The following is a 26,317-nucleotide window of genomic DNA, read 5'->3' as shown; positions in this document are numbered from 1 at the left end:
ACCTCTCCTCAACCTTACTTTCGTCTCTCCTCGCGTCACCTCTCACAGTTCTGTCTATTTCTGTTCCTGTCTTGGATTTTGTCAACCTTGATCTTAGATTCCAGAGATGTTAGGGGTTGAATTTCAAACACTGCTGCTTGTGCACATCCTTGTGTGTTTTAAGAGTGGTATAAATGGAAACGTGGAGTCTGAGCAGCATAGGGAAAATAACTCCGGAGAAATACAGACATCTGAAGTTGGACAACTTTTTGTAATATTCATATATTACTGAAAAAGACGTGTTTTGGCAACGTGTCCTTCTTGGATGAGGTAATTTTAGAATGCGTTGTGACAAGCTCAATAAAATGGTCCAATTAATATAATTTATTCAGCACTTCAGAGTAATTTGATCCAATTAAAAGTGACTATTTGATGCAGTATGTGTGCTATATGTATTTTATTTGCTCGTTAAGCATGAAGATGTTAGCTTAGCCACATGCCAGTCGCAGACTAATTTGTTATATTCTCTGAGTGGTAATGGAAGAGCCGCACTTGTCTTCCTTGGATTTTTCTTGTCTTCCAATTTCTTTCTATTAATAATTTTTTTTAAATTTCAATTCATCTTAATTTAGTTTAGTTTTGTTGCCTTTATCATTCTTAGTTTTAGTTTAGTTTCTTAGGTTTCAATGAGTTGTATAAAGTACCATGTATCAAAAACATTTTATGTTCTCTGTGTATATACTGTGTAATATCTAACGCTAGGGGAAAACCTCTTTTCTACGAGATATTGAAGCCAAATTTATCCTTAATTTTGAATTAATGTAAAATGCGTTGCGGCAGCATGCAGACATGAGCAAAACCTATCGAGAGAGTCCCTTGGTGACATCAGATCCAATGGGATCTACGTCATGTAGTCGTACCAGCTACGCTTTCCGGTGTTTATATCCTTTTACTCTGCCATGTGTGTGTTCGCCGTAAAAAACGTCTTACTCAGCAGGTCCCGGAGCCTTTTCCAGCCGCGTCTGTGTTTTCTGGCTGGTGCAAAGCCCGAGGCTTTTCACCCCTAGACTGTGGGGTTACGGAAGTTCTTTCCTTCCTTTAAGAGCTACTGGATAAGGGCAGAACCCCATCCATGCTCAAGGTTTATGTGGCAGCCATTCGCCTTATTCACTTGGCGGCCATTTTGAAAATGGAACGCCGCTGAGGGGTACACTCACCCGGAAGGATGCATGCGACGCAGCAGCACCAGCAATGAAAACTCGCAGTGCGGACCACCAAACATTCCTGTCTGCCCGAATTAACGATGCAAAATGTGAAGCAAAGTGCCAGTGACTGAAACATCCCCCGGGCTGTGTTAATTAAGGGATACAGTACCTGTATCGGAGGTTTTATCCACGACATTGAACGTAAGAATGGACGCCAATTTACCTCAGTTTCTGCAAGCTTGTAGGAAGTTGACTGTGTACTATTAGAATCTATACAAATCCATTACCATCATTATTTTTATTCTTTATGAATCTATACATATATGTAAACTTGTATTGTCACAATAGCAGCTAATCATTGTCAGTGTGTAACAGGATCAGTCCCTGTCAGACCTTAAAATCACTTCTCCTCTTTCCTTTTACATACATGTGAGTGATTTGATTGTTTTACATGCATGTGTGTGTATGTAAGCTACTGGATGTGTATCTATCTAAACAATAAAGTACAATTGTATCTAACATAGTAACTTACACAGTCAACAACTCCATATTACAGCTTAGCTTACTAACGTTAATTACCTCTGGCTGCTGCAAGCTCGCAGAAACTGGCAAGGCGTCCATTCTTACGTTCAATGTCGTGGATAAAACCTCCGATACAGGTACTGTATCCCTTAATTAACACAGCCCGGGGGATGTTTCAGTCACTGGCACTTTGCTTCACATTTTGCATCGTTAATTCGGGCAGACAGGAATGATTGGTGGTCCGCATTGCGAGTTTTCATTGCTGGTGCTGCTGCGTCGCATGCATCCTTCCGGGTGAGTGTACCCCTCAGCGGCGTTCCATTTTCAAAATGGCCGCCAAGTGAATAAGGCGAATAGCAGTGTTTGCTAAACCAGCGACTGGCCAGTCAATGGAGAAGAACTTTCTGGTCATCTGCTTCCTTAAGGGACCTTTCTACGCTTTTGGAAGCCATGAAAGGTGCCCCATTCAAGCCAATCCATTTATCAGATATGAAACATTTGTCGTTCAAGACAGTGTTTCTTATGGCTCTTGCTTCAGTGAAGCGCGTAGGGGATTTACAAGCGCTCTCAATAAGCGCGACGTCTATGGCATTTGGGCCAATTGACTCGAAAGTCATACTCAAACCAAGACACGGATACATGCCTAAATCCCTCAACACACCGTTCTGGGCTCAGGTTATTTCCCTGTCTGCCCTGCCGGTTTACAACGAGAAAAACGACGCGAGCTTCCTTTGCCCAGTCAGGGCATTAAGAGCTTATGTGTCTCGCTCGTCTGTTTTCAGACAGACTGAGCAGCTCTTCGTTTCGTTCAGCGGACGTTCTAAGTAACCGTCTGACGTCACCAAGGGCCTTTCTCGATAGGCTGACGCAGGACAGCCAATAGGCACATGAGCCGTCTTGCCTATGTCTGCTTGATGCCGCAACACGTTTTACGTTAAAGGTTCTCTAAGCGATGTGGGGCCAAAACATTTTTTGTCACATACATCAAACGTCTCCTCACTATCGGCTAGCTGCCTGTCCCCTAAACACACTGTAAAAAACCGCGGTCTCTGTAGACACCACAGGCCCACGAAAGGCCGTCTCACCCGGACCACGAAACCTAACAAACAGTGTTCCAGCCAATCACTGGCAAGAAGTATTTGAGGGTGGGTCTGGGGGGTTAGTGCGCGTGCACATGAAGGGGGTGTGTGTGTGTGAAGGAGATAGAAGCATCAGAGGGAAGTTTGAAAAATGGCCGACACGACCAAAGAGACGTCGTTCTGAAGAACAAATTAAAAAGAAGAAGGAGTCGGATAAAGAACGTGCAAAGTTCCGAATTTACATCGGTAGCAAAGTTTTTGAACGACGGCGAGAACTCCGGCGGCAGAAGGGCTTCCAGTCCGACATTCAGGTTGCTCTGTTTTTGCTGGACAGGTGAGTAACGTTAACGTTAAATTGTTTTTTTCTTCTAAATTGATGCTTATGTTCGCCAAACCCACACAAGGATATAATTAGCTAGAAATGCACGTTCACAATTATTTCAGGAAGCACGGAAGGGAGGGGGAGGAGAGGAGATGAGATGCGGAGGAGGGAGGGTCTAGCTAGCCTCCGATTTGTTTGAAAATATTCCGAACGTCAACACCCAGGATCGCGTCAACACCCAGGATCGCTTAGAGAACCTTTAATTCCAAATTAAGGATAATTTTTGGCTTCAATATCTCTTGGAAAAGAGGTTTTCCTTTAGCGTAAGATATTACGCAGTACTCGTTCTCTCTTCTAGAGATAACCGAGGTGGCGTTAGTAACCGAGTACGTTTTTCCCAGTTATGATAGTTGCTATGTTTATTCAAGGTAGCAAAAATGTTTTCATTTAGTTTTTATTGTAGTTGTTTTAACAATAATAACACTACTTCAAGCTAGATGTTTTCTTGCATTCAAAAACAGTTAGATGGTTTACAATACCATAATACCTTAGAAAAGTTTCACGTGTATGTAAGATTGGCCTTTTGCAACAGAGCTGTTTTTTAAGTAGACATTTAGATTTCTGTCTGTGAACGTCATGGGCTTTACAGGCATAAGACAGCAGGAGTTGCCAGGCATATGAATAGGCCCTGCTGTTGCTTTAGATGAGCTCGGATGGGATCATTAAGGATGTGGAAGCTTTCTATAAGGTCTTCCTGTACTCCCCAACCCACTCCTCTATAATCCCCAGACCTGATTATTTGGCCGCACCTGATTAAGGACCATAGATTGTGTTTATCTCACATTTATGTCCTTAAAGGACATACCGCATGAGCATCAATACAGATAATTGCTTTTAAGCAAATAAGCAATTGAACGATCATTCACGGGCGAGTGGCTGAGCTGTCCAATCAAGATAGCTCGCCGAGAGACCCTGTGATTGGCTCCATCTTAAATACCCATTTATATGCAGTCAGTAATGTCTATGTCAGGTTCCCCCCCTCCATAGATATGTGAATGCAGCTGTGCTTACTCATAAGGTCACAAAGACAGCATCATCAAAGTGTTATTTAGCTCAATTAGCACCTCGTCTGCAGTTCGGTAACAAAGGTCTGTTTCTGTTGCGGGCTCGTTATATTTAGCCGAGGATCTGTTGAATGGGGCTGCCATGATTTCTCCCATTTGTTTGACTGGCGCATTTGCGAAGCAGATGCAGGCACGAGGCCATAGCGCTCTTTGTGCCATCCGTCTCCACTTTTAGACGCCAACCCTACTCCTCACGTGCGCCAGACGACAGGCAGTACATTAGCGAAATGCCAACTCTTCATTTCTGCCTCGCTCCTCTGCACATCTGCACCCCTGCATAAATAGCTGCGTTATTATCTGAGCCGGAAATGAAACGCTCCATACACTAATGATTTGTTGTGTGATACTCAATGAGAAGTGTCTGGCGGCGGGCATGACGTGATATTTTTCAGAGTGAAAAATTAGTTTGAATGCAATGTGTGAAGAGTCTTTATTTCCGAGCTCGGTGAACTCAGAGTTATTAGTGTTGAGATGTAGACGTAACTAGTAGCAAAAGTACTCACTTGAATGCATTTTTTTAAATGTGAGACATTGCTTGACTGTTTCAAAACCATGTAGATTTCTGCTAGAGTAGTATGACATAATGCTACTTTGCTGATTTTTTATATGATATAGTGAATAAAGCTTTGTAGTGAAAATGAGAATTTGATGACCAATAGCCTATACTGTATATTTCAAACCTAAAAAGTTTTTTTTTTTTCATGAAATGTTTTACCAGCTTGTGCTTTATTTATTTTATTCACAATAAATTTCCCTTGGTTTTGATATTTTGCTATGTATGGCAAATTCCAAAGAGATTCATATTCTTAAGAGTGACTGCAGTGTCTGAAAACCTTTTGGAACCGAATAGCAAAACTTATAATAAAAACAAAAGTAAAAACATTTTATTCAATAGCAGTGTTGTTATTGTTATCTAAAACTAAACTATTATTATTATTATTTTGCTGTAAAGCTAAAATAAAATAAAATTGGAAATGTTGCCCTCAACTAGCTGAAGTACTGAAATGGCTAAAATTAACTGAAATAAAAATAAAGCTAAATAGAAATATTTTGGAAAAAAAATTGAATAAAAAATAACGAAAGCACTTTTAATGAAAACTGAAAATATTAAAATAAAAGCTAATTCAATATATATATATATATATATATATATATATATATTATTAGGTATAACTCTTATATATGTATTATATATAAGAATAAAGTTGCTAGCACTCAAAATATTTAATTAAATGGTGCTATTAGAATGTTATGTTGATATTACATAAACTAGTTTTCAAATCATATTAGTTATATTTAGTGTTCATAATTTTGTACATTTCATTTTATTATGTATAAAACAAATTGTTGATAAAACAGATTCATTGAATTTTGTTTTCCTTAGTAACTTATAGTGTAACTAAATACTTTCAGATTAGCAGCTTGAATGTAGGTGGAATGTTTAGAGGAAAATGGAGTAGTACTGTAGCTTCTCCAGCACTGGGGGTTATACGGGTCTTGCAGGCGTGGTCCGTGCTGTTAGTGAGATGAAAGGAAGGGAATGAGAGATTTGATGTATGGTCTTATTCACCTCTCTCACTTTCTCTCCCACTCCCTCGTTCACCCTGTATTCCTTTGTCCTTTGTCGGGAACTTGCAGTGTGATCGATTGATTTTAAATTTGTTCAGCCAGGGAATCAGAAGGACTCTTATGAAAAGTAGATGTGTGGTTCTCACTTGATCGGATTAACGTGAAGTGAGTGCTGACAGAGAAAAATTAATGTAAGAGCTGGACCACACAACTCACTGTCTCAGATACACACACAAACACCAGTTCAAAAATGACTCACTGTTTAAATGCAGCAAGAATAGCCAATATTATACTGCACTGGCACTAAACATCTTGTTCCAGAATTGTTTATCAAAGCAGGATCACGCATACACACACACACTCACAGTTTCTAGAAATTATCCAACCGCTCAGTGTTTGTCTTCTCTAGGAGAATCTCCTGATGCGGATCCACTTCCACATCTCGGATGAGACCAAGGAGGACATCTGCACGGCAAAGCACTGCATCCCACATCAGAAGTTTGCCATGACACTTTTCGAACAGGTTGTTGAGGAACATTATGTGTTTCATTATTATCCGTTTTTTGTGGTTCCTAACATTTGTTCTATGTATGTGTTTCTTGTCTCTTCTAGTGTGTTTGTAATAATTGTGGCGCCACGTCAGATCCTCTCCCTTTCATTCAGATGGTGCACTACATCTCCACCACCTCTCTCTGGTAAGTGGAAGACCATGGACCAAAAAATTAAATAAAATAAATTATATATATATATATATTATTTATTTATTTATCTTATCATATCTATTATATATCACCATTTGCTGAAGAATATTAAGCAACACAATAATGCTTATAATAAGAAATCTTTCTCTGGCTCTAAATCATCATATTATAATGATTTATGATGAAGTATGGACATATTTGATATTTATTCCGTATCAAGACTGCTGAGATTTCAGCCTTGCTATCATGGGAATGAATTACATTTTAAAATTGTAAAACAGAAAATGGTTATTTTAAATTGTAATAATATTTTTCAATCTTCCTGAAAAAGAAAAGATCTGTGGCCATTTTACCGCCAACTGTCCTGCACTTCAATGCGTTTTGATTCAGTTTGTCTTGTGCTGCACAAATGATGGATACCCTTGCGGTTGAGGGTGATCTATTGAGACTTAGTGGGGTGTGTGTACGCCATTTAGTGCTGGAAACGGACAATTGTGGCTCTTTTGTCACTTTGATGTTGAGTGAGTGTTTCGATTTACACATCAGACTGGAAACTGAAGGTAAGGGAGCAATCCACAGTGTTTATCGGGTAAGTGAGCCACCAGCTCCAGCTGAATGGTAAAGCCAACCTGCTAGGCTGGAATGAGCCTCTATATCACAGGTTATTAGCTGTCATAGTACATATCAGACCCGTGAGAGCCATCTGCTAGAGCTATGTACAGGAAACGTGCCCTCCGCAAACCCCTCCCTCATGACTTATTCTCCCACTCTAGTGTATGTGTTGTTACACAGACATGCAACCTTCATCTGCCATGTTTTACGTCTTTTCCTCTCTCTATCCATCCCCATTCCCCTATTTTCCCACATATAAAACCCACATATATGTTCACACACCTACACTTAACTCTTCCTGAAACGTTCTTGTCTGCTGTACAGTATTTCATTCTGAGAGCTTCGCAACACATCTGATGTTTAGACCTCGATAAGACCATTTCTCCAATAAGAAAGTGGACCGCTGAGGACAAAGATAGGACATTACCCATCAATCCCTGTGGAATCTTGTCTCCAGCACACTCTCTTGGACATCAGAAAGAATCACTATTATGCCATCTGAGCTTTACAACACGATTCAGAATTTCACTTTCTTGTTTTGATATGCATTGCCAAATGATGGAATAGCCACTAAGGACTTGTTTATTAAGACACCTTTCAAAGGCGTGGCCAGGCCACGAAGGTTGAAGGTAGAACCGACCGAATGTTGAAGAGTGGCAGTTGCGTTTGTACTTGGCTTTTTTGAAAGTTACATTCAACTGTTTAAAAACAAAACATGGTTCGGCAACAAAACGGCAATTTCTCTCAAGAAAATCTTGTTGTCACTGGCGCGCAATGAATTCTGGGGTAGGGTAGGTCGCAAAAGGTCCATCTGTTGTATCCTTCATTGCCCGGGAAACGAAGGATGCATTTCGAGGACGCATTTGAAGGAGCCTTCGAATTGGGACACAGCTAATATCACTGAGCATGTAGGTCAGGGTCTTCAACGATACAAGAAGCACTTTTATTAACACAAATCGTGCAAAGTTGGATTTTAAAATCCCATGAAAGACACTCAAGGATCTGTTGCAACCAGAGCAAAGCTGTAATATTTCGTCTGGAGCTGAAAGCGCTTTTCTGAAGATTCTGCTCCACTCGCTTAGTTCGCTCAGGGCCGTTAACTCAACCCAGAATGCCCTTTGTGAAATGCTGGTTTGAGAATATGTATAAATAAGCAATAGGTCTAAGGTTATGGAGGTTATATAGTTTTAAAGAAGTTGCAAATCTTATAAATAAATGCACAGCAAACATCAAGGTTGAGTTCATTTTGTGATACACTCACAGTAAAGTTATTTTTTGTTCTTTGCTTCTGTTCTTTGCTTAGGGTTAAAAAGAAGTTTAAAAAAACCTACCTTTGCAGTGAGAAACTGTTAAAGGACATCCCGCTCCACTTTACTCACATGCCCTGGTTGTGACAGGCTGGGGAAAAATAAACAGATCTTAAAGGGATAGTTCACCCAAAAACGAAAATTCTGTCAGTAATTACCCTCATGTTGTTCCAACCCTGTAATTCGATCATCTTCGGAATACAAATTAATATATTTTCGATTAAATCTGAGAGCTGGATCACTTCTTCACACTAGTCCATAGGCTTCTTCAGGGATCGAAACTTACCAGCCCCAAAAAGTTATTAAAGACGTCGTTAAAATAGTCCAAGACTACAGTGGCTCAATCTTAAGTTTATCAAGCGACGAGAATACTTTTTGTGCGCAAAAACAAACAAAAATAACAACTTTACTTCAACTATTTACTTCTTTCTCTTTGGGCCTCTAGTCAGTTAAACTAGTGTGATAACGTAGAGCTACATCACACATAGGCTCACTATTGGCTGACGCTGGTCATGTGTGTGATGCGTGTGACGTACAACAACAGAAACTTACGCTGTTAAACTAGTGAACTGACTAGAGGCCCACAGAGAAGGAAATGAATAGTTGTAATAACTTTTTTTCCTTTTTTTTTGCGCACAAAAAGTATTCTCGTCGCTTGATAAAGTTAAGATTGAGCCACTGTAGTCACTTGGACTATTTTAACAATGTATTTAATAACTTTTTGGGGCAGGCAAGTTTCAATCCCTGAAGAAGCCTATGGACTAGTATGGAGGAGTGATCAAAAATATCTTAATTCGTGTTCCGAAGATGAACGAAGGTCTTACGGGGTTGGAACAACATGAGGGTGAGTGAATACTGACAGAATTTTAATTTTTGGGTGAACTATCCCTTTAAACATTCATCAATGATTTCCGTATCAGATATCAAAGAATCAATTCTCCAGGGTAGGGTTGCACCATTCGTATGTTTGTACTGAAATTAGAATGTAAAGTCCACACTAGAGGCTTAGTAACTAGCTAGTTTGTAACGCTGAACTTTATTCAGACGCACCATTAGTTCTTATTGCAGAATGCAGCTAGTTGGTTGTAACCTCTCCGTAAACACATAATATGATGTTTACCCTCAATGATCCAAAAGCAGCTTTCAAAGATGAATTTCAGTTTATCATTGATTCTAACTTCTTTTGCCTTTTAAAGTTTCCATTAAAATGTGACACTACTTAATCATGAATAACACAACAGGTATTTGATGTGTAAATAACAGTCAGAAAATGTATTTGTATTAGAAGGATCATTAAATAAATTCTGATGCAAATAACTTATGACTGGCTGCTAACAAAATAATTCATTCACATAATGTTCTCTCTCTTAAAATGTAAGCTAGTGTAAATGTCAGCATAATCATATGTCTGAAGTATTGAAGTCTTTTGGTTAAAACAACAGATTATTAATGCTTATTATTCCTACCATTATTCCTGGTCGGTGGTTTCCGTAAATATTTAGTTTATGCGTATATTTGCGCTTCAGCTAAGTTTAATGGTGCAATGCAAAACTAAATAGTATTGCATAAGATGTAGTGCCCATTTACATCAAAACTAGGCTAAGTTGTAACTCACACAGCTGGTGCAACCGGCCAAAGGTCTAAATGTACATGCAGAGTTAATGGCTAAATACCCATCATCCTTTACCATTTCACACACAGTTTTCTGGCTTTGCATTGCACACATGCGTAAACAAGCAGTCTCTGTCCTCTCTTGGGTTTGCACAAGTTACTCCACAGTAAATCGTGTGTTTTGCCTCGTGGCCGAACGGCAAAAAAAAATATAATACAATGTGTTCCATCACTTCTAGATGCTGGTACCCCTGTACAGCTTTGAATTCTCACACAACGGCTTTAATATGAACACACGCTCTCTCAGTGGGAAGCCACGTCCACCTGCATACACAAACACACACTAGAAAACAAAGACTACGCAATATGCTCAAAATCCTAACTCAAGCATTTTTCATCCAGAACCAAAGCTGTTAAACCAGGCTCTCACATATCACGGAAAACAGTAGAACCCGTAGGATTTATTCATTTCTCTCTTTTCTGAAACAGATTGGACAGGTTTATCTGTATTGAGAGGCTCAAATGTATCATTCTAAAAGAACTGATGTACAGTTTCTACACTATAAACCTAGCATCTTCCCATGTTTGGGTTTCCTCTTCCAAATGAAATGCATATTAAACTTATTATGTACATAATTTTATTCACGGTTTGTTTTTATTTTCAGTCAGGTCGCATTTACATAGAATTGTACTGGTGTTATTGGCACTGCATGCTTTTTAATTAAGCATAAATAGAAAACTAAATGGAAACCTGAGGAAAACACACACACAGACAGTGGTGGTGGTTTAGCCACCAGAATGAATCATAAAATTTCTGTAACATCAGTCTCTAAATCCACCATAAATTGTGCAAATTGTCTATATTACCATCCCGAGTCTCCCTGCAAATGGTCATATTTTTAAGATTTATGCTTAGCTTATATATAGATGGATGGATATGCAGAAAACATTCGAGGAAAGATAAAAGATGATGCCATCCACCCTCTTAACAGCATTATTAATGTGTTGAATATGATGAGCGGTAATCTGAGATCATTAACGCTGCATGCTAAACAATGTGAAGAGCGATTCAAGGTCAAAGTGGCTATTTTTAAACCTTAAGAATTTAATTGCAAAGAGAGGAGTACGTTTACTGTGGAAAAACTACGTATTAAATGTAATTCTCAGTATGACCGTCATTTCCAAGTAAAGCACTGAATAATCCTGAAAGTAAGACAGTGAGAGAAAGGGTAGACCTGTCTGTCTGATCTAAATTAGTGTCTGCGTATAGGTTGTATTTAGCCCTTAAGGGGCTGTCTTGGCACATTTCCTCCATGCGGACATGCTGACAGACGGTTCATGTGTGCAGATATGCTGCATGTCAAATGGATGCTATCACGCTTAGCTTAAGGAAACATTAGCCAGTAAACTGCACTGATTTCTCTGCAGGCCTGCGGCTCTTGTCCTGATGGAGACCATGTGGATATGGAGCAGAGATCGAGTGCTGCTACATTAGTTTCTGATGTCTTCCAGGGAATAGTGATCTACTGACGATATATAACATCTGTGTACTGTAGACTTTGTAAGGTTTTGAGCGGCTGAAATAATGGTGTACGTGTAACACCGAGTATCATTATTCTTTCCGTTATAGTTCAACATTAATGTGTGTAAAATTGTGTGTGCATTTCCCATCAGTGGTGTTAACACTGGTGCTTGAGGACACATCTGTCTCTTATTCCCTCTGCTGCAGTAACCAAGCTGTGCGAATGCTGGAATGTAAGGAGAAGCCCACACCCGACATGTTTGGAGAGCTTCTCCGCAACGCCAGCACCATGGGCGATCTGCGGAACTGTCCGGTGAGAACACGCATACACACCTATCTATCTACCTACTAATTACTAGGGGTGGGTATTGACACAAATTTCACAATTCGATTCGATTTCGATTCACAAGCTTGCAATTCGATTCGATTCAATATTGATTATTTTGGATATCAGTTACAATAAATGGCAAATTTTCTCAAGGAAATCAAATCTCTTAACTAATGTGCTGTAAACTATGGGAGTCTATTTGTAGCCTACTAGGCTTCATTAGCCTAATATAAAAGTAATAATGAACTGTTTTGTAGCTATACAAACACTTAAATTACACTTTTATTTATTTTTATAGTAAGAAGATTATATGAAATATAAACATTTAAATGGTGGCTGTCATAAAAACTTGCCAGATTTATTCAAATATGCATTAAATATTGAAGAACATTAAGATTATAATGCACATGTAATATGGTGTATATATTTAGCAAAATGCTCCTCTCTAGAGTTTTTTTCTAGCTGACTAACGAGTTTATGTGGGTTTTCTGAGGTAAATATGACGATACATGACATTGATTACAAGCTGTTTAACTGACGTCTTTCCACGGTTGAAACGCTGATTGAGCGAATCAATGTGACATGATACGGATTTCGATAAGCTGTACTCTGTCTTTTAACACACTTTCAGATGCTCATTCATGTTTATTTCGCGCTGTAACTGGTATTATTAAGCCGGAAGAGAGATCAGCGCTGCTGCTTCTCTTGAGCTGCGCCAGAGCGATCTCACGCCACAGCGCCAAAACCTTATTTATGTTTTTGAATTTCTAAAGAAAATGGACGTAATTTGAAATTTGAGACTTTGTTTCATATCAATAGTAACAAAGAACAAAGATTATTGCGATTTTTTTTAGATGCGCGCACCCGCGATACAATGTTCCATTCATTCAAATGAAACAGGACGACTAATCGATTCTTGAGAATTAAGAATCGATATCGGTTCGAAAAAATGAGAATCGATTAATATCTAGAAATCAATATTTATTACCCAGCCCTACTAATTACAGTCTATCTCAGCTTTTACCAATTGTTTTTCTAATAGTTTAATGGTGTTCCATTTGAAGAATTTGTGTAATCATTGATAGGACTTCTACAAATCAGTGTTCGACACTTGAGAATGTGAATGTGCCAAAGTGTAAACGTTTTTCAAGCCACCCAGACACACTCATTTATGCTCTGCTGTTCACATGGAACCATACAGGCCATCTGTTTTTCACCCAAGAGGGTCTTTTGCTCACTACTCCTATGTTCTCAACAGACGAAGACCCCCAACGCCCAACCACACACACACACAGTCCTGCCCTACTACACACCAGCTGCTGATCAGCTCTTACCACACACTGTGCACCCTCACACCGCCACAGGAGGCGAGGCAGCTGATTTCATCATCCCAAACACACTCCAGCATCATTCAGCATGCTTTCCGAGAAACCCATGTCAGTACACCATACCAAATCAATGAAATGAGTCCAAATGAATTTGAGCTGAAATCCACGCCTTCATTTCCAGCGATTTTCCGTTTGTCGATTCCCTGAAATGACTTTATTGTAATGCAACTAAGATCACGATAGTGTGTTACATCACTGCTCTTTAGAAGCTCAGTCTTCTGGCCCTGAAAGCATTTGTTTGTCTGGATTCCCAGCACTTGGCAGGACTGACTGTGGAGCCAAGGCTAACAATGATCTCTAATGGGACACCGTGTGTCTGTCCCAAAGCTCAGCAGTGCTGCTGCTGGTTGTTCATTGGCTGTCTTGCTTCTGTGTTTGTCTGTGATGGAGCGACTGAAGCGGAGAGAAAGAGAAAGGACGGTTCTGAGAACTGGGCTCTTTGTCTAATCCCTTCCTGCCCAGGTCTGGTGCCAGCCTGGTGCCGCCCCGCTGACGGCTCCACAAAGCCAGTGCTCGGATAGGTTTTTTGTACGTTAAAGGAAGAGGTCAGGCTGGCAGTGGTGCTCGTCGCCAGAGCCCTTCTCCATGCCTGTTTCCGTATACTGCTGCCAAAGCGCTCGGCAGAGGGCAGTGACTCAAAGAGCACAGCGAGAACATTGGGTGCTGAACATAAGGCCCTGTTGGACCATGTTGCGCTGTTTGAAGCGCTCTTTCATCTCTCCTTCACCATTTCTCTCGCACACACAAGCACATTCAATAATTCATATGGAATTGGTCAAAGCATTTTGAATGTGGCCTATCAGAATTTTTTTTTTCTCTTCACTTTTTGGTTGGAGGTGGTTCTTGTAAAGTGTAACCCCAAGTATGAACACCAACATTTTTCAAGGGTTTTTTGGTAACACTTTACAATAAGGTTTATTAGTTAACATTAGTAAATGCATTAACTAACATTAACTAATGATGAGCAATGCATTAGTTACAGTGTTTATTAATCTTTGTTAATGTTAGTTAATACAAATCCAGCTGTTCATTGTGCGTTCATGTTAGTTCACTGTCCATTAACTGATGTTAACTAATACAACCTTTGATTTTAATAACGTATTAGTAAATGTTGGAATTAATATTAACTAAGATTAATAAATGCTGAAGAAGTATTGTTCACATATTGTACATGTTAACTAATGTAGTTAACTAATGTTAACTAATGAACCTTATTGTAAAGTGTTAGCGTTTTTTTTTTTTTTTTCAAAATTGTTAAGCCGTAAAAGGGTTTCACATTTAAAGTCTTCATTGTAAAAAGTATTTTTCTGCTCTTTTTTAATTATTGCTTTTTTTAATGCCAATCATTCTAGAATGAGACTATTCAAGTAATCTGGTGAAACTATGTATTCATATCACAATAAATCACTGGAAAAAAAAAATCGCTCAGCCCTAATCAAGATGCCTTCTTTTTTGTCTCATCATTTCAGAGTAACTGTGGCGAAATGTTGCGGATTCGGCGGGTTCTGATGAACTGCCCGGAGATCATCAGCATCGGCCTGGTGTGGGACTCAGACCACTCTGATCTAGCCGAAGACGTCATCCACAGCCTGGGCACGTGCCTGCGGTTGGGTGATGTAAGACTCATGGATGCACGGACAACACACTATTGCTGTTCCTTTTTGTCGTCACCTTAACGCAGTAACCTTGAGCTTTCAGCTCGCCTTCTCTTATGCACAGTCCAGGACAAAAGGAGGAAACACAGTGTACTCTTTGTCACATTCAATATATCCATAGCCCCACTAGTGTTGCAGTGTTCTCACGTACTTCATAGTCAAAATTATATTATGTAGCGCACAGGAAGCAGAATTTGAATTTAAATGAATAAAGAGTAAATGGAGTAATGTATATGGAGTAATGGCTGGCTAAAATTCTGGTTTTCCATTTCAGGAATAAATTACCTTTTAAAATATATCTAAATAGAAAACAATTGTAATCATATTTCACATTTGTTTAGAACAAATAAATGCAGCCTTGGTGAGCATAAGAGGCTTCTTTCAAAAACTTTAAAATTACTGATTATTCTGTATATGTATATATAAAATTATTATGTTTTTTATTATTATATTTAACAAATTAACAATAATGTATGCATACATTTCACATGTATAATATCCTTTTTATAGATGTTATTATTGATATTATATTTAATAAAGTGCTATCATTATTATGAATAGGAACTTTCCCTTAAGGAATTTCCCTTAATTTCCCAAAATGTTATTCACTGATTATATTAGGCAATTGTTAGGTTATTTTTATTGCAATTCAATTATTTTTTTTCTTTTCATTGCAATCCAAATTACATCAGTTACTTCCAATTTAACATCATGTACTGTATGTGTGTGACCAGTTCCATACAAATTCACATTTATGAATTGAAAGGGAGCAAATTCTTAAATATATAGATGCTGTTTTTCATTGAACCTTGTTTAGCGATGCCTTGATGCCACTGAAATTATTCACATCATTAAGTCACACTCTAAATATAATTTCATTTTGAATATATTCATTTAACTGTTCATTTTATTGCCTTATGATTCAAAACATGCTCTGCCAAAGCTGACGAGTTAATAATGATTTTATGCCTCACTGCAGTTATGGCAAACTCTAAATCTGATTGTTCCTCACGGTCAACTCTCTCTTTATGTGCCTGCCCTCCAGCTGTTCTACCGTGTGACGGATGAGCGGGCCAAGCATTCAGAACTCTACCTTGTGGGCATGGTTTGCTACTACGGCAAGCATTACTCCACCTTCTTCTTCCAGACCAAGATACGCAAGTGGATGTACTTCGATGACGCACATGTGAAGGAGGTAATGACACGTCTGTCTCGAGCAGCTGATTTTAGTGTTTCTAATTGTGAATGGAGTCTGTGGTTAACTCAGGATGTACTAAACTGTCCTAGATTGGACCCAAATGGAAGGATGTGGTGTCGAGATGTATAAAAGGCCACTACCAGCCACTCCTGCTGCTATATGCTGACCCCCGAGGAACGCCCGTGTCATCGCAGGACATGCTGGCAGCGCAGTTAGACCTGCATCACAGCAGCAAGGCTGGCTATGACAGCGAAGACTCTGGTGAGGCTAAAACGAAGTGAGAGGCGGGACGGAGAGGTCGAGGGTTAAACAAAAGAAACAATACTATTTGTAATTCTCAGAATCAAACAAAGCAATATACAGAAAAAAAATTTACTTCATTCCTTCCAAACCCTTATGACTTTATTCTGTGGAACACAAAAGTGCACATTTTAAAGAATTCGGTCATTTATTTTCATGCAATTGCAATGAATGGCTTCTTAGCTTTTAAAGGAGTCAAAAGTGGCCCATATGCTCTATTTTCAAATTCTTCTGACCGCTTTATCAACTTAAATTACTGTAACTGTTTTAACTGTCCTTGGAACATTCATGAGAGATGTAGTGATGCCTTTTTAGATCTTTTTATTGAATCAGGTTCACAAAAATTGATCTGAATGATTCATTCATGCATTGGCCCGACAGCCTGCACAGCCTGCATGCATTGGCCTTTTTCTTGAGTTACAGCTCAGTGGAGGGGATGATTTACAATTTTGTTCCATTTCTCACGCAAATGTAAAGTATGGCTTTAGAACAGTGGTTTTCAGCCACTTTGACTGCAAAGTAACATTCAAAACAATATTCAGTGACCCCAAGACTCCCCGATCCATTATTTTACTTCTGTTTTATGACTTTTCCTGGACTAGACTTGGGCTTACTCATATTTATAAGTGTTATAAGTTTATAACCCTGATTCCTCATGGAGAAAAACTGTTGTTTAGGGGGTGAATTGAATCTTGTTTTGAATCTTTGCCATATTTTATTACTTGTTTTGTCTTATTTTAAAACATTTTAAGCCATTGAGGCCACCTCTCCGGACCCCTGGCTGAGAACCACTGCTTTAGAAGACTTGGATTATAGTGCACAAATCATATAGTGCACAAGTCTGAAAGCTTCAGTGTGTATTTGTTGCCATTTGCATTGAAAAGTACAATCATACTTTTAATTTTCTTCTTTTGTGGAAGGTTTAAAATGAGTTGAGGATGAGTAAATGATTAAAGTGAACTATCCCTTTAAGATCTGGCCTTTGCGCAGTTGCATAGCTGAAGCTAACTTTCTCTGTTTCTAAATACCCTCTCTGCTGTTGTTGTTGTTGTTATTGTCGTCAGGGAGGGAGCCCTCAATTTCAAGTGACACCCGCACAGACTCTTCCACAGACAGCTGCAGCTACAAGCACTCTCGATCACACCATGAGTCCATGGCCTCCTATTTCTCTTCTGACTCTCAGGGAACTGTGGTGTGTAATCAGGACAGCAGCGGTTCCCAAAACAGCGTGGACACTGCAGGTACTTTTACACAAACATGCTCTCAGCAAATTGTCATGCTAAATCTAACTGAGAAGGCACTTTCCTCATCAAATTTGAATGCAACTTTCAAATATATTTATATCTATATATTCTCACTTTAATAATCTGTTTTTTTTTAGGGGAGGTTCTTAAAGATCGGGCTACTCCCCTTTGTACGCCAAGAACCTCTTCTACTGGTCATCTGCAGGATTATAAAGAGACTGTGAATATGATCCACAGCAGACCCCTCTCATCGTCCTCTAGTTCAGGGGTGGGCGGCTCGGAGGCTGGGGCTCGGTCGAGGGACTGGGAAGACGAGAGCACCAGCAGTGAGTCTAAGTCTAGCTCCAGTGGAGGGTGCTATCGGCCCACTTGGAGACCAAGGAGAGAGGCTCTGAACATTGACAGCATCTTCAGCCAGGAAAGGCTTCGGCCGCCTGGGTACGCCACGCTCGTGCCCTCCCCGCTGCCGGAAGACCCGATGTCACCGGTGCACAGCGAGCTGGTCTCAGGGGCTGCGGCGGGGGGGTCAAATATTGTAGCAGAAGAGACTGGAGCCATGACCGATGGTTCAAGGTGCATGTCAGAGACAGGAGTGGAACATCTACCGATCCCACCACCTTTAAGAGGCATAGAACAGCAGCCTCGGCTAATCCAGAGGATGGAGAGTGGCTACGAAAGCAGTGAGAGGAACAGTAATAGCCCCATCAGCATGGACATGCCCCTCAGTGACAACCAGAGCACCAGTGCTCACAGGTATATATATTAAATATAACTACTGAAAAGAAAAAAAATACATATATATACAGTATTATATTCAAATAAACATTTCTATTCATCAAAGAATCCTGAAAAACAATGTATGAAGGTTTCCACAGTGTCGATACATCAAATTTACATGATAGACATAGATTTATGTGATGATATTATTTCAATATTCACACAATGTTGGTTTATTGTGTATTGGCAACAAAATATCAAATAAGCCAAATATTAACCATAAGCCTTGATGTTGTAGTACAGGCCTACACAAACTGATTTACTACATTGACGCTGAGACTGACTTTCATGATGTCTGAGTATCAAGACATCTGCTCCACTCTGTCTTAGGGACAGTGGCAGTAAGAGGCCAGTAACTTCTGGGCCCTCCTGGCGCACTGTGCCCAAGTCCAAAAGCAGCAGTGCCATCCTGCAAGACCTCAAATCACCTACCTGGAGCAGCACTCCACTGAGTTTGGGTAAGTCACCGGCTCACCGCCAGTCTTTGTGTATTATTAACCCACTATTGCTACAAGGTGTTCATGCCAACTTTGGACATGAATATTACTGTTATTTATTTATGTGTTTGTTTTTGTGTATAGGAGAGGGGCGCAGTGAGCTGGATGAATTACAAGAGGAAGTTGCTCGCAGGGCCAGGCAGCAGGAGCTCCAGAGAAAGAAGGAGAAAGAGAGAGAAGCAGCACAGGGCTTCAACCCCAGACCCAGCAAGTTCATGGACTTGGATGAACTTCAGCACCAGGGTAAATGCCACTCTGGGTCAAACAGCCAGAAAACAAATGAAAAGAGATAGAATTTGTGTTTATAAAGAGAGCTGACAGAGCCACAGCTTTGCATTATGAGCAATCCCTTTGCAAAAAACAGCTTAAACCAGCCTAAACTGGTTAGCTGGTCTCCCAGCCTGGCTAAGCGGGTTAGACTGATGTGTTTGGATGGTTTTCTAGGGATGCACAATAAATTGGTACCATAATGGTCATGCTTTGATCTTAAAGATTTTTTAGTTTATATTTCCGATGGCTGAATAAGTTTTTAAAGCTGACTGACCAGCTAATCCAAATTAACACCAGATTTGCCATGCAGGAAGACCACTGGGAGATCATATAAACCAGATAAAATTAGCAAACCACTCTTGGCTGGTTTCTAGGGATGCACAATATATTGATTATCGGATGATATTAAAGATTTGTTAATTGATTTGTTTAATTGATCTAAGATTAGCAAATTACTTCAGGCTGGTTTCTAAGGATGTGCAATACATTGGTACCATATTGATAATTTTGACAGCCAGCTAACAACCAGTTCAAGCTTTTTTACTCAGCAGAACAGATATATTTTAGAAGTAAAAGTTTACCCTTCACTCTCTTCTAATTACATCTAATCCAATGTCTTTCTATCTCTAAATAATGCAATCACTGTAATATCATGTACCATGCTATAAATATTGTAGATAAGAGCCATAGCATCATAAAAATTCACCAATACACCCTGCATTTTGTTTTAATCAATTAAAATGCTATTTTTTTGTGTGTGCATTGTGTGTGTACTTACTGCACATTTCCACTTGTGTTTATGCGTTGTGCTGGTGGTGGTCATTATACTGTGTGCACTTGTGTCAGTTGACATCTCCATTGCCGGTAAGCCGTGCAAATTTTGTGAGTGGCGTGTTCCCGGGAACACACTGGGGCTCATGTGAGCAGTGTTTGTGCGTGTATGAGCGTGTTCTCAGAGGCCTGGCCTTGGTGTGTTAATTGCAGGGAAGGGGGGCAGTTTTGAGCACTGCCTGGCGGAGGCTGACTCTCTCTTAGAGCAGTCGCTGCGTCTGGAGCAAGCTGGGGACACAGCTACAGCCCTGGCGCTCTCCCACCATGCTGTGTGTAAGTAATTCTAACCTGCCTCTGCTTGCTACGCCCAAATCCTACGCTATCTGCTCGGGTAACCATCACCCAATATATGCACTTTCTAGGTCCATTTAGTAAGAAAGCAGCTCCAAAAAACATTCATGTCCTTGCAACACGAAACACAAACCCACCATTTTTACACTGCCTTTCCTTCCTGCAGCACTCTGTGTGTGTTTGCTTCTGTTTGTCTGTCTGTGTACTGGTCTACTCGCTTATGTTCGTGGCATATCCAATCCTTCTTTTTTGGTCTCTAGGGATGCATCATATTGGTACTCTATCAGTTGATATTTGAGAATTTTGAATTGATATTTTTGGTAAAATTGTACATGGTTAAATTAAATTAATAGAAAATAGTATATAATTTATTTACTGAGTTATTGATAACATAAAAATAAAATTCACCTTATCAGTATTGAAAACAAATTTGTTTACTTATAATTACTTGTTTTTTTTAAATAATTTTATTTTAAAATACAATCTATTTATATTTATTGTATTGTATTTATTTTATAATTTTACATTTTTAAATTGTTACTCTTTGTATTTTGTTATTTTAATTTGATATTTGGTGCATCCCTATGTTTGTTTTCTTAGTGCTCTGATCTAGCCCAGATTTTAACAATCTGGATTGGATGACTGAGAATGTGGCTCTGCCTGTTGATTGTTAATACCGCTAATAGTAGTGTGCTATTGATTTTACCATTTGAGAGCCCCTGATCTGTGGCAGACATGCGCTCGGCTTTTGCCATTTGAGAGCCCCGATCTGTGCCAGACAGAGGCTGGAACAATTTTAATCCTTTTTTTTTTTTTTTTTTTTTACATTTTATTCTGTGCGTGAGCCCTTCATTTGGATCACCATTTGAATGGGCCTCACCCACAGCCACACGCTAACAGAGCTTAAATCCGTTCTGGATTCACCATCATAACATTCCCGACCCCTATAAATCCCCTTTGCTGGAAGGATTGGATTGTGATTCTGCTGAGCCTTTGTGTGTGGATACTGCCACACAATCCTGTCTAAATCTCTTAGCACTCTTCAAATTAAAAAAAAAAGGCTGTGTGTATCTCTCGCTTACCTGGAACAACAACGGTTTTGTTCAAGGTGCTGGCATACCTGCTTGAATGATTAATGAACAGAGAACAATTTCAGCCATGCAAAACTCTCCACAAATCTATTTATACTGCTCGCAAACCACTATCTAGGTCTGCAAACCCTCCATCTCTGTCTCACTTTGCTCACGGTGTGTGCGTGCATGTCTGTATGTGTGCAGCAAAACACTAATATATGTAAAGGGAAGACAGCCTTTGTAAATATTTCCACTCTCCAGATCCCCACAGCACTTTCACCGTCTCATCTAGACAGATCGGATTTGGCCCAAAGCAAATAGAGGCCTCTAAGATTCAGTGGCAGCCTATAAGGTCATGTCTTCACCATGTAAAACGTCTCGGTTACGTAGGTAACCCTTGTTCTCTGAGTAGGGACCGGAGATGTTATGTCGAATGGCGACGGAATGGGGGTTTCGCTTAAAAGCCTATCAACTTCGAGTGTAAAAAAAGGAGCCAATGGCAAAGAAATGCCATGGGTCTGAGGAATTTGCATTGCGTAACTCCACCCCACCTAGGTCCCTGTGTTCGCAAACCTGTTCTCGAGATTGAGCTAGGATTAGCCAGTCGTTGAGATAGTTCAGGACGCAAGGAGACAAAGGCTAGCCTGAAGGGGAGAACTGCTTACTGATATGCGTTCCCTTCGAAAGCAAACTGAAGAAACGGTCTGTGTCGAGGAAGAATGCAAACAGGAAAGTAGGCGTTCTTCAGGTCGATTGCTATAAACCAATCCTGTGGCTGAACACATTCGAAAATGCGTTTGGCCATGAGTATTTTGGACGGAAGCCTGTGAAGGGATCGGTACAAATGAGCAGGTCCAGTATTGGCCGGATTTCTTCGGTACTCTCTTCAAGTAGGGGCTGTAGAACCCAGACTTAATTTTGGTTGGAAGCACATCGACTGCACCTTTCGCCAACAAGGCTGCGACTTCCACACGCATGACAGGGGCATACCATAGTGTAGCGGACTTCCTGGAAAAGGGGATTGTTCAAACTGAATCTCATATGGTGATCTCAGATGGTGACGGACTGGGGAGGCATAGCGTCCTTGTGTGCGAGCACAGTCATAGACATGCGTTACACTCACATGAGGTCTCATCTGACAGGGGTTTGGCGATAGAGGGGGACATGAGTGGCGAGGCTCGTAAGCGACGCATACTGTCATCCGAGAACTCTCTGTGAGAGGGGAGCGAGAGTATTGAGGCTCATAAGCGCCACGCACTGTCGTCCGCACACTCTGGGGGAGTCAGTTCTGTCATTAACCACATTGGGGTGCAAATAACAAAAGATTCTCCCCTGGCCCTCCACCGGGGGAAGGAGTGGCCTTTCTACCACCTCCTCGACAACACTTTAGCCCATCTCTGAGCTGTCCGCATCAGGAGCACCGCTTGGCCTGGCATTTAGCGGGCAGCGGGGCTTGAGTAGACTGGGACGCCTTCCTGTGGGAGAGTGTCCTCTGCGGCGAACAGACTGAGTGGACTGAGCCGGCGGCAGGGTGGAGGCAGCAGCTGGCCGAGGGGCCAGCATATGCTTGATAGCCTCAGTCTGTTTCTAGGCAGCTTAGGACATTTAGGCAAAGTCCTCAACTACACCACCGAATAGGCCTGCCTGGGATATAGGAGATTTGAGCAGACGGGTCTGCTCAGCATCCCGCATATCGGCCAGGTTAAGCCACAGATGCCATTCCTGGACTACAGCTGTGGACATCACTTAACCAAGGGAGCGTGCAGTCACCTTCGGTGGCCTTTGGTGGTGGCACGCATCTCATCAAAGAGCCCTTGGTCAGCTCTACCCTCCTGCATGTCCGTTAGCATTCTGCCCTGGCAGATCTGGAGGATGGTCATGGCATGCAGCGAGGTGGTGGCATTTCCCGCAGCTCTGTATTACTTTGCCACCAAGGTAGACGAGAACCAAGAGGCTTTGGAGGGGTCATTTGGGTCACCACACCATGTCAAAGCACTCTGAGGACACAACTGCATCGCAACAGAGTGCTCAACAGGGGGAACCCCAGTGTAGCCTTTCACCGTGACCTCATCAAGGGAAGAGAAGGCGGAGAAGGCAGCCAAACGATCGTGGGAAGACAACAAGGCTTTCCAGGATCTTGTGACCTCATGCACCTACGGGAAGAATGGAACTGGGGGGGTGCGCTGATGAGAACCAGCGCGTGCAGCCCCCAAGAACCAATCATCCAACCGCGAGAGCTCAGGGCAGGTTGGAGGGTTCCACGCTAACCCAATGCTCATGGCGGCCCGGGAGAGGGGACTCTAGTAAGGTCTCGATCTCAACATTGAGTTCCCACAGTGAGAACATGACTCATCCATGAAAGCTGAAAGTTTCTAAGCCCAAACACGCAAGGCAGCGATCATTCCCATCACAGGAAGAAATGGAACGACCGCACAGAAATACACAGGTGAGACATCTTGAAAAAGACATGCCCGTGCAAGCTGTTTTTTTGAGAGGACGCTCAGCAGCCTGCGCTGTAGCGGCCAGAGAGAAACACACATGCTGGATTCAGACCACTGCACAGATCAGCAGGCAGGAATGTGAATCTCGCTGGAAAATCGCCTTTGCATTAAAACAGACTGGAGAGCTGCTCGTCTCGAAGACACTCGATGAAAGTTAGAGAAATCAGGCTTGCAGGAGTGAAGAGGACCTCTTGGGTCCGAAGCAGAAACATGTCTGCATTCTGCCAGTGTTCTTACTTATATACCCACGAGGTGGGGCGGAGTTACACTATGCAAATTCCACAGGCCCGTGGAATTTCTTTGCCATTGGCTCATTTTTTAACACTCGAAGGTGATAGGCTTCTAAGAGAAAACCCCATTTCGTCGTCATTCGGTGTTACTTGAAGTGACTACGAAAGGGAAGAATAGTTTCCTATTCCACTGTCCAAATGAAAGCAACACCTGCCACAACCATGAAATTCATTATTGGTTTTGTGTGTCCACGTTCATATTTCTGTCCTGGCTGTCGCTCCTGCTTCCCATGTCTTCAGTTGTGTGCCGTCCTAAAACTTTGCTGCCCCTTTTCATCTCCCAGAATGCCGTCAGCTCCTTTTCAATCCATTGAAAGCAATGCATGTCATCGGCAGTTAAAGCTAGCTCAGGAGCAACTGGTGTTGACAGCAGTAAATGTTCTGATAATAGCATTTTTTATGATAGGCAGAATTAATGCTAAACCAGGCTTAAACGCAACAGGTTCAAAGGAACCATGGCAACACTAACCTTCCTTGCGGTTTTCCATATAACAGTCCCAGACGGGAGAGCAACCAAATCAACTGTTTCCTAATGCATACTCATTTTGGGAAGGCAATTAACATTTAATCGGTGTGATGAATCTCAACATGTTGTTTAGTACACATTGTGAACAAGGGCTTAAAAGCTCATCCACAGTTGTTGGTTTCTCTCTTGTCGTTCAGCAGAGCAGCCCAGTGCTTCTCCCTATTATGGTCTTTCTTAACTCTGTTTGTGTCACTCATTATGGACAGGTATGTTCAGTAAGCAAAATGCTGCATAAACAACAGGAAATGTGCTTTAAAAATGGAAATGATGAAACTCAGGAGTGTCATGCACCTATTTTTTTTCTTTTTTCTAGCAATTCTGGAGCTTTTGTGTAATGTCTGGGACCTGGGTTGAAATCCCAACATAATACAAAATTTTTGTTTTAATAAATGAAGTAAAAGTTCAATTGAACTCGGCAGATAGCAATCACAATGCATTTTTGTGTGCATGAAAAAGAGTTTTGACATAATGATAACTCCTTTGTATCCTATGGAAAATTATTAGTATCATTATTATTTTTTTATTATTGTCGTTGTTGTAAATGTAATATCAAAATATAAATATCAATATATACTATACAGTAAAATAATATATAAAAATACATGTAAAATAATATAGAATATTTTAGGGGAGGGGAGGGGGGGGGGGGGGGTGGGGGGGAAGAATCCAAAAAGAAAAATTAAAATTGTGAAAATAATAAAATTTATATAATTTATATAATATATTTATATTATATTATATTATATAAATAAAATAATAAAAAAAATAAAAATGTTAAATTAATTTGAGAACATGACTTCTGCCACAACAACTTTTTTTTATCAAACTTTATTGTAATTCTAAAATGTTTTTTTTTATTTTTTATTTCAAAGTTACTTTTAAAATGGGCATGACACTTCTGTTGAAAGCTACTGTTATCAACGATGATAAATATGAACTAGCATGCAAAGCTTTGCCTATTGAACACTGCCTAGACCTCACTCTGGGGTGAAAGGTGGAATATATATCCCACCATCACCCTGTCCTATTTCTTTCAATTTCACTACGTTGTCTTTTCTATAACAAATAAATGGTCCGCATGCCGGCCCCTCATAACTCACCTATTTCTTTTCTGCATTTTCTTTTCTTCTGCTCTTCTTTCCTTTCCCTTTTTGTTGTTCTTTTGCATTATAGCTAAACTAAGATTTTCCATGCATGAGGGCAGTGCTAACACTCATAGCAGGACTATGGCTGCTGACGCCAAGCTGCAAAAATGCATGAGGAGAGCGCGGGGCCTACAGCAGCGCATGCAGCAAGAGCAAGAGCAGCAGCAGGAGCCCAGCCACCCACAGGGGCCCACCAGGTACCTGTACTGTCACCCTGTGTGTCCAGCTTATCCCTGTGTTCAGATCAGTACTCTCCCCGACCTCTGGGGCTATTAGGGTTGTGCGGTATAACGGTATAAAATTAGCGCTGCGGTACGGACATTTAAAAAAAAAATTACAATACCAGCAAACATAATTTATGTGACTTGAAACGTGAAAGCAGAGTTGCTGTATAAGGGTGTAAAAAAAGCATTGGTGCATGATTTGAGAATCAAAATTAAATGCATTGAT

General features: G+C 40.6%; 1 protein-coding gene across 7 annotated transcripts in view; it reads left to right on the top strand.

Annotated features, from left to right (window-relative positions):
• usp54b (ubiquitin specific peptidase 54b) overlaps positions 1-26,317 on the top strand; it is a 113,467-nt gene that overhangs the window by 71,382 nt on the left and 15,768 nt on the right. For 3 of the 7 annotated variants that reach the window (XM_089122146.1, XM_089122145.1, XM_089122149.1), the window contains 12 exons: positions 6,210-6,323; positions 6,413-6,495; positions 11,755-11,866; positions 14,739-14,885; positions 15,970-16,119; positions 16,212-16,383; positions 17,487-17,663; positions 17,804-18,419; positions 18,774-18,901; positions 19,025-19,183; positions 20,195-20,314; positions 25,896-26,064. In XM_089122146.1, coding sequence (XP_088978272.1) covers positions 6,210-6,323; positions 6,413-6,495; positions 11,755-11,866; positions 14,739-14,885; positions 15,970-16,119; positions 16,212-16,383; positions 17,487-17,663; positions 17,804-18,419; positions 18,774-18,901; positions 19,025-19,183; positions 20,195-20,314; positions 25,896-26,064 — 2,147 coding nt within the window. The remainder of the gene's footprint in view (positions 1-6,209; positions 6,324-6,412; positions 6,496-11,754; positions 11,867-14,738; positions 14,886-15,969; positions 16,120-16,211; positions 16,384-17,486; positions 17,664-17,803; positions 18,420-18,773; positions 18,902-19,024; positions 19,184-20,194; positions 20,315-25,895; positions 26,065-26,317) is intronic. The other 4 variants (XM_039664806.2, XM_039664802.2, XM_039664807.2 and 1 more) reach the window with 4 other exon arrangements.

This window comes from Pimephales promelas, chromosome 17 (genome assembly GCF_988280905.1).
Source record: "Pimephales promelas chromosome 17, fPimPro1.hap1.1, whole genome shotgun sequence".
NCBI lineage: Eukaryota > Metazoa > Chordata > Actinopteri > Cypriniformes > Leuciscidae > Pimephales > Pimephales promelas.
This window is presented reverse-complemented; position numbering and strand designations above follow the sequence as displayed.